The sequence below is a fragment of the Nicotiana attenuata genome, unplaced genomic scaffold, assembly GCF_001879085.1.
Source record: "Nicotiana attenuata strain UT unplaced genomic scaffold, NIATTr2, whole genome shotgun sequence".
NCBI classification, from domain to species: Eukaryota; Viridiplantae; Streptophyta; class Magnoliopsida; order Solanales; family Solanaceae; genus Nicotiana; species Nicotiana attenuata.
The window spans coordinates 529,757-543,688 of NW_017670357.1; the positions used below are offsets into that span (position 1 = coordinate 529,757).

The following is a 13,932-nucleotide window of genomic DNA, read 5'->3' on the forward strand; positions in this document are numbered from 1 at the left end:
CGAATTGTCTGGTACACGTGGTAACGTCATTCTTTCACGCTGGAACCTATCCACGAATTCTCTAAGCAACTCTGAGTCCCCTTGCTTGATTTTCAAAATATCTTCTATTCTTTTTTTGACTTTTTGAGCTCCCGAATGTGCTTTGATAAATGAATCTGCAAGCTCAGCAAAAGAATTTATGGAATTTTCGGGTGTAAGAGAATACCATGTTAATGCTCCTTTAGTTAGTGTTTCACCGAATTTTTGACCAATACTGATTCAATTTCTTGTTTGGTCAAGTGGTTGCCTTTGACGCCAGTTGTGAATGCAGTCACGTGGTCTCGTGGATCAATTGTTCCAACATTTTAGGAATATCGAGCATTTTGAATTTCTTTGGAATTGGGAGAGGAGCAGCACTTGGCTTCCAAGGTTGTTGTGAATATTTGTCCATATCTATCCCTTTGATTACAAGCGGTACTCCAGGTATTTGCTCTATGCGGTCACGTTGTTCCTTGAGCTGTTTCTGCAATGTCAATACTAAATTTTGTAAATCAGAATTGACCAGGTTACCTGGTTCTCCATCTCGTGACTCGCTGGGGAGTGGACTCCCCGAATTAGCAAGCCCGGAACGAGAGTTCTCTAAAGTGTTGTTATTTGAAATTGGTGTTGATGGTGCAACAGGCAACTGGCTGGTAAAGGCCTCAAGGGCTTTATTGACCTGTTGAGCGATTAGCTTTTGCAAAGTTTCATAGATAGCTTCATCGTTTTCAAATTGAGCATTTACGTTTGAATGAGATCCATCAGGAGTGCCCTCTCGAGACCGCCAAGGGGAGCTTTGTGGATAAGGGAGCGGGGTGCGATTATCTTGTGAATTCCCCTGGAGTTGATGGTTTCATTGGGTGTTATCGTTAACATTTGACCTGGTTGTTGATGTAACAAGAAAGGTTAGGTTTAGAATAGATTATCAGATACCCAATAACGGAACCAATTTATTTAACAAAAAAATAAAATTTCGGTCAAAATTTTATTTTAAAAAAACTCAGGTTACTGATAATCAAAAAATAAAATGAATAAAGGAAATTAATTTTGCAAATAATAAGATGAACAGAAGAAAGCAAAGTAAACCAGTATATTCTAATAATATTTCATGTCCCTACAAATGATCAGTCTTCTCCTTTTTATAGCTATTTCTGAAATATACATTTTGCCTCTATTATAATAAAGCTATTATAGACAATTAATAAGATTTAATGATACATTACAATGACAATCATTATAATTCAATACAGATTTTCTAACATTTTCAGTATTTAATACTTACTAAATACAGTATACGTTCTCTCTTATGCTGTCAGATTCATTCTCCTTAAATCTTGAACTTAAATAGGTACGAACATCGAATCTTTTGATTATCTGCTCGTATCTCCGCTCGTTCCTCTGCTCGTACCTGTTAAAACTCGTGCCTCTTTGCCAATCATTATTCTTTTCCCAGCCTTCGTATCATGATATGTCTATCTTTCACTTACTTCAATATATACACACCCAATTTTTTTCATTACCCATAATAGTTTTTTCTTTCTTAATTTCTCAAGCCCATGATGGGTTGACGCCACAAATTATTTCAATCCTAAAACGATATTTGGACTGCGGTTTCACCATCTACTTATCTAAAATCAATAGAAAACATGTACCCCTAACTCATTGATACATGAATTGCAACATCTCTGCTCGCTTCACGGTCAAAAAGCGCTAAAAGAAATTAAAAAGCATAACAGATTATCCACAATCAGTAAATCTTCAATTCCTACAAACTGACAAGGGAAAGCTTTTAAATTTAACTTCAAATACCTAGGGACAACCCCCCTCCCCCCTCCAAAAAAAGAGAGAGAGAAGTCCCAACTTCCAAACATTCAAGGCTTACGCTGTGAACACCTCTTCAAGCACAAGTTACAACCTCTGTCCAAAGATGAAGAGTTTGAACAGAGGCAAAAACAAGCATACAAGATTTATTTAGATATACATTTCAGAATCCAACTACTCTCAATTTTAGAATTTACAGCATCTCATAAATTCTAAATTGGACGAAACCAGCTAGAGTGATATGAATGTTGATAATAAACCATCAACAGAAGCAACACCACCATTAACGCCGGACCCCAAGGAGGACTTCCTTCTTGGCGCATGGCTTCGTACAGAACCGGCCTCGGACCACCACCGCCTCCGGCGGCTTCCGGAGAAAACCACCTGTTATTAACAACTATGGCGTATACCATAAGAACTACAAGCATAGGCAACAAGAATAGCAGCAGCGTCATACTATTCTTGGAACGTTGTTCTTGTGCCTTATGGTCTGAGTAACCAGCAAAATACATCAGCAAGATTACCAGACCGAAAAATAATATCAAAGGAAAGGGAGGTGCTGATGCTGACTCTACTGTTTGGTCTCTCCAGCTGATCCCTCTTCTCTCACTTGTAAACCAACCCATCTCAACCTTTTGTTATAATCAGAGTTTCTCTGTTTCTAGTTTCTCTCACTTTTTCTGTTGGAAAGATTGGCAGGAGAATGTGCATATATATATAGAGAGGGGAAGAAGTGCGTTATCTTTTTTTTTTTTTTCTCTTGTTAAGTAAGCGCAAGCCGACTTTACTTTTCAACTCATGCTGAGTGCATACTTTTTTATATTATCCAACTGTTTCACGTACGGAGTATATAATTACGGGTTATATTAAAATAATATTCAGATTACCATGTAAATATCTGATGAATTTAAGTTTTATCCAATGCTATATATAGATACTGTATGGAGTATATAATTTGACCAAATCACAAATTTATAATTTTTTTAGTATAAAACAACTTAAATTGTTAGGATTAAAAGGTATACTATAGCCTTGCAAGGGTGGACTGAATTGGTTGGAAAGTAATTTTTTATATGGGAGAGTTGGGGATCATTTCCCTATCATCAGTCTTGTTAGTCAGAGTTCGTTGCATTGAACTTGTGGTGCGATTTATATTTTTTATGTGATTTATAAGCTATTCACAATGAACATATTACACGGTACGCATTCAACGAGTAGCGGCTATGAATTATCTGATATTTTCATCCAAATAAAGAAAGTAAACTACTCTGGAAGGAGCTATAGAAGCCTAGAACTCAACTGTATTCGGCTTAAGGAAGAAGCTGAAGTATATCTTTGTTTGAACAGTCGTCTCTGCGTAAATATGATGAGTAAGTTGATGACAAGTGGCATGCATGCAACGGTGTAGAGACGGCCCACGGAAGCTGACGAGGCTTTTCTTTGAATTCGGCCAAGAAAGATGCAGGAGCGTGCCTGAATATTGAACACACTTTAATAGTATATTTAACAAGACGGAAAAAATTATTTGCTATTTTGTTTTGCAAAGGTGGAGGATGGAGAGGAAAAGGAAGGAAACGTTTTTTATTCGATGGAGTCTCTATATTTACCCAAAAAAAAAAAGAAAAAAGTATAACAATTGAATTTATATACGTGGATTAATTCAATATAAATAATAAATTAGTTAGATTAAACAGATAAAAACATAATAAATTGTCAAACCAATTAAGGGAAGCGATCTCGAACTCAATAACAGCTTTAATGAAATACCTGCCTTCGATCTCGGGCTCACGTTAATGATGAACTGATGAACAAAAGTAAGAACTTTGAATAACAGAGAAAATAAGAGCATATTGCCTTGATATGCATGTTACAATGTCCCTAATGAATAATCAGGCCCCCCCCCCCCCCCTTATATAGTAGGGGAATTTTACCCTAAATACAATTCCATAAAAGGTAAAAATCTTTCGTTTTACTAATCACCGATTTTCAGCCGATACATGCTGAGATTCACACCGTGACATCCGGCTGGTCACGGATATCACGGCCTTTTATTAGTCGTGCTCGATTATCTGGAAATGCTCTCCGAGATTTTTGGGATTCAAATCGAACCTAGGAGTCGCGGCCCCGATACTTTCGATGGTAGGTGTTTTGCCCGAACCCCGACTCGAGGGGCTCCTTGCCTCGATTCCGGTTCCTTACAGTCATGTCTCTTGCTCCGTTTACTTCATTGAAAATCGAGGCATCCCACGGGCTCGGTTTCACCCGTATACAGATAGTCCCCTTATTTCTCGGAGATTAAGTTTACGGAAACGACGAGAAGCGATATGTGCACTTCGATACCTTCTTCAATATGCCGTGACAGAAACGATAAAGAATCCAAAACGTCCCGTCAGTCGTGTCTTTATGACTTCAAACGCGTGTCAGCCATCGGCGGGTCATCCCTAGATGTGAAACGGCGCGAAGCCTCTTCCTTCATTCATTTTTCACCTTTAGACCAAGCTTCTACTTTCGAGTCTTTAGGATATCACCGCCCTTCTTCATATTCTAACATTTTTACTCTGTTCTTCAAGATTTCTTAGTAAATTGCAAGCTTTTGCTTATTTTCTACCCAAACCAGCGCACTTGACTTTCTCATTAAAGCTTTTTCCTTTCATCTTCCAACCTTTCTTCATATTTTCAACCTCTTTCCAGATAACAATTAAAAATTCCAAAACTGTTCCCCAAAAAGTCGCTTCCTCTTCTTCACAACCGACCGCCGAAGTCGAGGTGACCATTCCCGATGTGGTCGTCCTCGAGAAATTTGCTTCGGGCGCAGCTATCGATGAACCGGCTGTCAAGCCTCCCTTGAAAATGTTTGTTCCCGAGGGGTGCTCGGTCGCAGATGACTTTAAGGTCAAAAAGCCCTCGTCGGTGCAGGGTCGATGTGAGGCGGTGTCTAGGTATATTTGTTCCATCACCGAAAAAGCCCTTCCTATGGTTCGAAAGGAGTGCGACTGGGTGGATAAGGATGTAGTAGTCCCCGGGCCCGAGGACGCAATTACTACCCATGTGAAGGGGTATTTGAGTGTGTGCAATTATCCCTTCATGCTGGGCCCCGGTAGACCCGATTATTTTGGACTTCTGCAAGAGGTATGATGTATGCCTCGGTCAAATCCACCCGTCACTGTGGAGTATCATAATCCTTCTTCGATACTTTGTGAACAAGACTGAATCTCGTCGGTTCACCGTCGATCACCTACTCCGCCTATACAATCTCCGAATCTTCCGAGAGGGACTGATAAAGCTCACACGCCGGACTAGCAAAGCCCCATTCTCGAGCATCGATGAGACTGGGATCAGGACTGGCAGGGACGCTTCGTCCGGGTAAAGACCGCAGACTTGATCCCTTCCAAGTTTATGATTTAGGGTTTTGCAAGTGTGTGTTTTTCCCTTGCCTCATGTTGGTAATATACAAGTGAAGTCATTGGGATGATGTATGCAATTATCCAATACAAGGCATGCTCCATAAAGTGACTGCTGCATTGTTGCGTATGCAGAGAAACAGTGCATTGACTTTAACAGCTGTAAAAAGTTGGCTTGTACTGTCGTCGGAGGAACTGATAGTCATCTGTTCCCTCTGCCATTTCTTTGACTGAACATGTCGGAACTTGTGCCAGACATGTGACTTGTTGTTCTTGAGCACTTTTGAAAATGTGTAACATATTCCCTATCTGGTTCTTATGTGAAATTTGTTAGATCGTCAAAATATAAAAACGCACATAACTCATCACTTATATTGAGGTTCTCGAAGATCATTCCAACTCAACAAGGATGTGCCTGCTGTTCTCTTGGTAAAATTGTTTCCACCTTCCCTATTTGTTTCAATTTGTTTTTACTTGTCATTCAATTGATGATCATTCGCTTTGTAGGTGCCTTAGACTACTGTTGCACAAATACCATACATAGTACAGAGGTGTAAGATCTATTTTATTGACTATCCAAACAACTTACTCGAATGACAAGAATTACGCGATGCGATTCATCGGAACTTGCTGACTGTAATACGATGGTATATTAATAACTAATGCACTAATCTTTTAATGTTTTACGGGTACTAGAGATGCGATTCAGCCCCCTTTTTTTTAAGGGTATTAGCACGAGAGATGTACAATGTACTTATGTCATCTTTTGTGCTTATTGAATGTCCTATTATGCATATAGAAAACTTTTAGTTTGGTTATCATCTTTTATATCAATTTAGATCAGTTTTTAATATCATGATATTTTAATCCACTTGATGCTGGAATCAGAGGCGGATGTAGCGTGTCAATGACGGGTTCAATTGAACCATAACTTTAGACGAGGAGTAAAAATTAAATTATACGTAAAAATTCATTAAAAATTACAAAATTATAGATATGAACCTATAAATTTAAAAATATAATAAGTTCAATGCTAAAATCTTAAAAGTTGAAGCAATAGAAATTAAATTCGAGATCCGCCTCTAATTAGAATAATGAAGGCTTACTTCTTTCCTTGATTCTAATTTACTGTTGTTTGCACTTAAGAATGTCCAAACAATGACTTTACAATTTACTCTTAAGTAATTCCACAGTGAATGTGAATGGCCATATATATTAAGCATGGACTCTCTCTACAAGTATATATATAGATGTAGCTAACCTCATCATAAGTCATAAGAAGAGAAGCCGAATAAGGACACATACGATGATGACCTACACATACGAATTACGATGATAACCTTTTTAGTGTCTGCGGGAAAATTTAGTTCCAGTAACTAAACCAAAGAATCACAAGGCTAAAGTCCAACGTAATGAAGCTACACGGTAATAAGCTTTACATTCCGGTATCTCTATTTTATGCAAGTACTAGTTGGATTACTATAGGCAATTTCAAACGTTAAGTACTTAAGATGATCTTTTGATAGTTAAACACAACTAATAGGAAGGAGGGTGTAGTTATACTTACCAATAGTCACATTGAGCAGAATTTATAGTACTAACATAAATCTATCCTTTAAGGTATGTCACTAATAAATTGTTGAGACTTTGAGAGGATGAATGCTGGTGAGGGGAGGAAAACATACTCCACCAGTATCAGATTGAAAAGTAATTTGACTGGGCAAGTAAACTTTCTCAAACCAGTGGCACACCCTGTTAGTAATAGAAAGAAAAAGGAAAAACCAGGGAACAACGACAACACCAACAACAAACTCAGTATATTCTCACAAGTGGAGTTTGGGGAGGATAGTGCAGACGCAGACCTTACCCCTTCCTAATGAAAGTAGAGAGGTTGTTTCTAATAGACCCTCAGCTTAGAAAAGCGAGAAGAGGAAGAAGGGGAAGAAGACGAGGGGAACAAAAAAAAAAGAAAAAAAAAATAATAATAAATAATAATAATAATATTTATAATAAATTAAAGGGAGCGAGGGGAATTAGTAGTACTAAACACTAAAAACAAGGAATACGATAGCAGAGGCGAACTAAATCACATGACGAAGTAACGAAGCTACTTAAGCATATACAACACTCAAGGGTCATGTGCTGCCAAAGAAACTGGTAGGAAAAGGAGAAACTTACAACTAGTCAACTACCTACTACCCTTCTACTGTAATCCTCGACCTCCATAGCTTCCTATCAAGGGTCATGTCCTCTGTAAGCTGAAGCCGCGACATATCATATCTAATCACCTCTCCCTAATACTTCCTTGGCCTACCTCGACCTCTTCTCAACCCCGCCATGGTCAGCCTCTCACACCTCCTGACAGGAGCATCAATGCCTTCTCCTCTTTATATGCCGAACCATCTCAACCTCGACTCCCATATCCAGGGAATAGCGACAAAAGAAATATTCAAGATAATAAATTTAATAATGGGTAGTAAGTTGAGGAATGTCCAATCTAGCTATTCATGCCTCTTGGCTGCTGTTATTTCTATGCTTTATAAGTATCCTTTTCAAAATTAGGTTAGGAGAATTCAAAGGGATAATAAATTTTCGCATCACATGATGTGTCTCTTAAGGAGTGCAAAGATGATCATGTAGCTCTACCAGCAAAAAAATATTACGGCAAAACTGTGGGAATACAGATGTAACAGACCAAAATTTGAATTTTAAACAGCAGTTCATATTAGTCAGCAGCCACTCTAATGTATTCCTTGATGCTAAGAACGCGGAGCGATTTGACGTCGATATCAGTACGATATAATGCAATTTGATGCTTAAAGGAAATGTACATTCAGAATAAGAATCTTAGATGTAAAAGATCCTTAAAGCCCCATGTATCATGGAAACTCGTAATGTATTCCTTGATGCTAAGAACACGGAGCAATTTGACGTCGATATCAGTACGATATAATGCAATTTGATGCTTAAAAGAAATGTACATTCAGAATAAGAATCTTAAATGTAAAAGATCCTTAAAGCCCCATGTATCTGAAGTCCATGCAGCTACTCCCATAGATAATCAACTAAATCGGACAACATAAGAACAGGGTAAAAACCATATATTATTGTTTTACGTTGTACTAAAGACACAAAGCACCAGCTCATTTCGTAAAAGATGCTGAATAAATGACATCTTTACAAACAGAATATTGACAAACAATTACCTTGTTGAGATTAAGATTGAGAGTCCAAGAATGAATGAGTTTGTAGGAATATGATTTCACAAGTTAATTACAAATCTATGTACATTAGCAGAGTAAGACAAAAAGAAAGGTAAATTATTTTTTCCTATCTTAGAAGCCAGTTAAATTTGACTGATCAGTTGTGCATATTTACTATGTCCAGAGTAATGCAATCCTAGACAGGTGAAACGACGACCAACATCTCAGGAGCATACTTCTTCTTAGCGACGGGTAGTATTGCTGAGAACAGTAGAGCAAACACAAAACAGAAGTTGAAATTGTTAAAGACATTCCTCAAATAAAGCGATGGCCCTTCAGTACAGTAGAAATGACTTTCACCACCCTCTAAAAACATTGTACACAAGCAAGTTGGTAACAAAGGATGTCCACCGCTTATAGTAGCAGCAGTCAACAAGAAGTGAGATTACTTGGAACAATTTGTACAAGAAGTCGAGTCATCAGGCAGCACATATATGTCTTCCAGCAAGGGGAAAAAGCATGCCAGCAGCACTAAAACGGGCAAAGCTAATAGGTTAAGAGGAATTTTGAAATTTCACAATTTCAGAAGGTGCAAGTCTCAGCATACCTGGATGAGCTGATTTCGATGATTATCCAGCTGCAACAAGGTAACTTACTGTTTAGATTTTTATTTCCAAAAATCGAGAAAGTCTTAGCATTAATAAAGAAGTTAAATCAGGAATGAGTAACCTGGATATTGATTTAGTACTCTATGTCATCAATATATTCCTGCAACTGGATAAAGAAACGCCAGTATCACTATTTAGTTCCAAATGAATTCATTATTTCATCTTTTTGTATCTTTATTGGCAGCAAGTTCCTGCATGCTCTATGCATTTTCTTACTGTTATCAACTTGTTCGTCGTGTTTTCAATTTGCACAAAGTAAGCCTGCAGAAGTATGCAGTTTTTCAGCACATGTATGTCGTGATTATTTCCAAAAGTTCTGCTAAACTAACTTCAAGCAACATCTCAACTTCAAACGACTCATCTCCTCAAGTGAAACAGAAAACATGACCCTTTCATTTGATAAAAGCAAATGCTCTTCATCCCCATCTACATATTTCACCTGCATTGGACTCAAAACTTGTTTCATCCACTTACCCGTCAAAAGATCAAACAAAATTTTGTACGAAAAGGAGCCAGAAAATCAATTACATGATGCCGTCCAGTCTCAGGGTTGTACCCAATTGCACGACCAGAGTACCAAACAGCATCTACTGGCCAATTCACCTATCAACAAAGACTTTACAACTAGTCTCTTAAACTGATAATAACAAAAGTACACAACACGTTCTAATCATTCTAAGTTTGATCAATTCATACCTTACATTGTTGTCCAGTAAATTTCTTGGGATCAACTCCTTCAAAACTCAACCTGCAAACCGCACAAATCCAAACACTTTCATACATGATAACACATACATACGAAGCATAAAATTGAACAAGGGAAAAAAAGTACCAAACCCGTTGCTTGGTGCGAATGGACCCTGAGCTTTTGCTACTCAAGTGATTCTCCAAAACAGAATTTTCTTTTCGCTTCTTAATGTTGTTACCCCCAAAGTTAGAATCTTCACAATCATTATTACTGTGATTGGTATCAATTTTATTTCTACAAGCGCTATTTCAGGTTTCTCTCAAACAAAACTCATTCAACATAACATTATCATCCACTCCCAAATTTGCCAGCTTCGAACTACCCACCTTCCTCTACTTCTCCTTCTTCTTAGTATTATGCTTCACAACCACCACTTCATCATCTTCTCCCTCATTGTCCCTCTCACTCTTGACACCCATATTCACTACTTCTAAATTCCCCACCTTCCTCTTCTCCCTTGTTCTTTATAACCATTTTGTCTTCTTCGCCCTCAGTTTCCCCCTGGTCTTCTCTATTGTCATTCAAAAAATTGGCTAATTTCTGCTTCTCCTTATTCATTATAATCATTTCCTCATCTTCGCTCTTGTCTTGTCTGTCCCCGTTCAATAAATTGGCTAATTTCGCTGACCGAGAAGCTAGTGTTGAATTAAACAGTAAGTTTTTTTCAGAGGCTCCTAGTGTTTTAACAGGAGGCAGCGAGAGAGGAACACATGGAGGGAGCGAGAGCGGAACACATAGATATCAGAAAAGTCCCAAGCAAGCGTGTTGATGAAACAGGCTGGTCAAGTGTGGCTTCTAATATAAGAAAATTCTTAATAACCATTGTCTTCTTCGCCCTCAGTTTCTCCCTGGTCTTCTCTATTGTCATTCAAAGCAAAACAACACCATCCGTAGAAAGCAGACGTAGATGATACAGAATACTGGAATATCAGAAGCTAAACAACACCATCCGTAGAAAGCAGACGTAGATGATTCAGAATACTGGAATATCAGCAGCAAAACAACGAAAGGCAGACAAAGATTAAAAGCGAAAACCCTTTCAAATAAGAACAAAAGAGTGAGGAGGTTGCGGGAGATCAATTTGAGAAACGGTAGGACTTAGTTCTGGTGAAATACCAATGAGTTCTCCATTAAATGTTACTTTATTATTTTACCCTTACAAACTTGTGATTCATTCAGACCTATCAAAAAAAATATAACTTGTGTTCATTCGGGAGAAGCGATATGAAAACCAATCACTTACATGAGGTAAATAATATTGTGACTTCTTTTATTTCAAAAGAAATTTATGCAGAGCAAGAATGTGCAACAATAAACAAAAGAATGCTTCTACATGATATCTTATCTATTTTAAATAAGAAAATCCTCATACTGTTGATTGTGAGGGCAATTGAAAGGTCTGATTTTATCTCCAAAATTGACAAAGCAAGAAAAAATCAAAAGCAAAATTTACACTACCTATCATTCTCCTTTAGTGTCCAAACTCTGCCAACAAATAACACCAAACCTATATCTTTCTTTAGCAATACATCGAAAACCAAAGGATAACATTTCTTCCATTCATAATACAGTAAACCAGCGGACGATGGTTAAAGAACACACCTACTGACATGGAAGAAGCACTCTATTTCCCCTTTTCAGCCACCGATAACACCACAACCTTCCAATGATCAAATTTGAACCCAACCAAACATAAATAGACACACTTCAAAGGAAAAATGACAAGAGAAGAGAAAAATGAGAAGAGATAGAGCATTAGTAAGATTACCTAGGGATTTCGAAATAGCCTCTGTCTGTGTAAAAATTAACCTACGTGTAACTTTATACAACTTTGCAGGAGGGAGCGAGAGCGGAACACATGGAGGGAGCGAGAGCAGAACACATAGATATCAGAAAAGTCCCAAGCAGGCGTGTCGATGAAACAGGCTGGTCAAGTGTGGCTTCTAATATAAGAGAACTAGATGATATTGCCCATGCGGACATGGGCCCAACAATTTTCACTTTAATATGCTTAGAAGGAAAAAGTGTTGCTCCCAAATTATTCAGAAATCTTAACCAAAGTGCAAACATATAATATTATATAACAGAAACTATGTATCAACCAAAAAATCACAAATGTTTTAACTGTATATACAACTACTGGTACTCCAATAATATTTTCTTCTTCCAGTGCTCGTCCTTCAACACAACACAAGACTTGACTCAATATTGCTATCATCCTTTGCTGAGGTGAAGTGGAGACCGAATTTCAGCAGCAAAAAAAGCTAGATCACCACCCAAATTGTTTCTTTATACTTCGACAATGTAGTGTTGCTGGTGGTAAGGGTGCAAAGCGCTCAGTCCTGTAATATGGCTCTTATTACAATAAAATTTTCAGTAAAAGTTCTATCAAAATATAACACATATTTTTCTTACTTTGGTTGGGGTAAGGAGTTTATTTTCTTTTCCTCCCAGTAATTCTCTCTTATTATATTTTACTGGCAAATTCTTTGCATGGCTTCACCTGCTCAGTAATTTCAGAGCATTCCCTGTAGTTTTTGTCAACCTCTCAAATCCTTGTTAGTCGTGAAGGCAGCCCTAATAAGAGACGATAAATTTAAGAATATCAAGAGGCAAATAAGTGATAAGAGTCTCCACATAAATGATTATGCCCATCCCCAACTGATCTCTTTTATCCTGACAAAGTCCCAGTTTTAATATACAACAAAATCTCACGTAGAAATGTTCAACAACTTACCAACAACCCCAACAGATTGCACTCATGAAAGTACCGAAGTATCATGTAATTAAGATAAATTATGTTAAAATAAGCTGTGGTGTATCTAGTACTTTGATGTGACTAATGTCGAAAAGCACAGCAAAAATTGTATCTCAATGTTAATAAAATCTGAAGAGGTAAGGCACAATAAAAAATATTATCAATACCTTAAACAATAGGTAATATGAAAGTCCTTTTCTAAAGTTTAAAATCTATTGGGGTAGAAATTAAGCAAAAGATGCTCCAAGTATAATGAAAAACTCTACAAAGTGAATTCAATATCAGAATAAACCACTAAATACCTCGACTACCATAGTTTTATGTGTAGACTCGTCTTAATAACTCAGAAAAATGAGCAACTAGAATAGTTTCTTCTTGGGATTGAACTATATCTCCAACTTTCTTCTACCATTTCTCTTGTTCTTCTATTATAAGGCGTCAACAAATTTCACTATGACTTCATTCTCAAGATCAGTTGTAAGGCGTCAACAAATTTCCCTATAACTTCATTCTCAAGATCACTTAGTTCAACAACTATGTGCAATGTGCCCCTTCTTTTACTCCTGTTAAAGATTTTTCCAGAACACGGGCATCGCCTTACACCAAAATATTAAATTAGTTTCTACCATTTTCAATGTTGAAAATGAGACCAATGTAAATCCACCGGCTAGCTAAAAATCACTTAATTATAAAAAATTTACAACCTTCTACAACAATAGTAGAAAATCAACCATGAGATAACAATTGTCTATTGCGTAAGCTGTTCAAACTCAGAAACAAAGGCGCATGAAACTCAAGTACCAGAGCAGGGAAAAATATCAACAGGAGCATCAGATCTGCAATACCTTTTTCAAGTCAACTAATATCGAAGAACTTACACTTCTTCATGTGACTGAAGCTCCTAGTTAGTAGGCAAAGTCCCTTCACTTCAAAACAATCAATGCAGATTCTGGAGTGACGCCATCTGTGTTTCTTTTGACTATATTGAAAGTGAAAGTTCAAGCTTTGAAGCTAATCTTCAAGCGGTCCTTTCAATTTTCCATAAGACTGCACTGTCGAGCCATAAGCGCCCTCAACCTAGTAATTTCAACATAGAGCATGAATATATGTGGTAAATTAGTAAACTATGAGCATATATTAAATTTTGAACTCACAATTTCAAAAGTTGGCAGGAAAATACTTCCAACAGTATTACCAGCATATGCAATCTAGGATATACTTGTAATTCCCTGTTTTTTAAGGGCAAATACATCATCAGCTCCTCAAACGAGTTTCAATATTTCATCTAGCAACCTAAAACCTATGACCTTTTAAA

The 13,932-nt window shown here is 37.4% G+C and overlaps 1 protein-coding gene and 1 long non-coding RNA gene across 2 annotated transcripts; both read right to left on the bottom strand.

The window, feature by feature from the left end:
• Window positions 1–1,738: 1,738 nt before the first annotated feature.
• Window positions 1,739–2,551, bottom strand: LOC109238309. Its single transcript, XM_019404741.1, has one exon. It carries the CDS (start codon window positions 2,463–2,465, stop codon window positions 2,052–2,054), a length of 414 nt encoding a protein of 137 aa, XP_019260286.1. The 5' UTR covers window positions 2,466–2,551; the 3' UTR covers window positions 1,739–2,051.
• Window positions 2,552–11,898: 9,347 nt separating this feature from the next.
• LOC109238310 lies at window positions 11,899–13,699 on the bottom strand. Its single transcript, XR_002069727.1, has 3 exons — window positions 13,496–13,699; window positions 12,275–12,436; window positions 11,899–12,201 (listed from the first exon to the last, which is right to left on the bottom strand). It is a non-coding gene; the product is annotated as an uncharacterized LOC109238310 (long non-coding RNA).
• Between the last annotated feature and the right edge of the window lie 233 nt (window positions 13,700–13,932).

What these genes read in the sequence shown, in the direction of transcription:
- LOC109238309 (XM_019404741.1), bottom strand. Translation starts at nt 2,465, where the DNA reads ATGGGTTGGTTTACAAGTGAGAGAAGAGGGATCAGCTGGAGAGACCAA.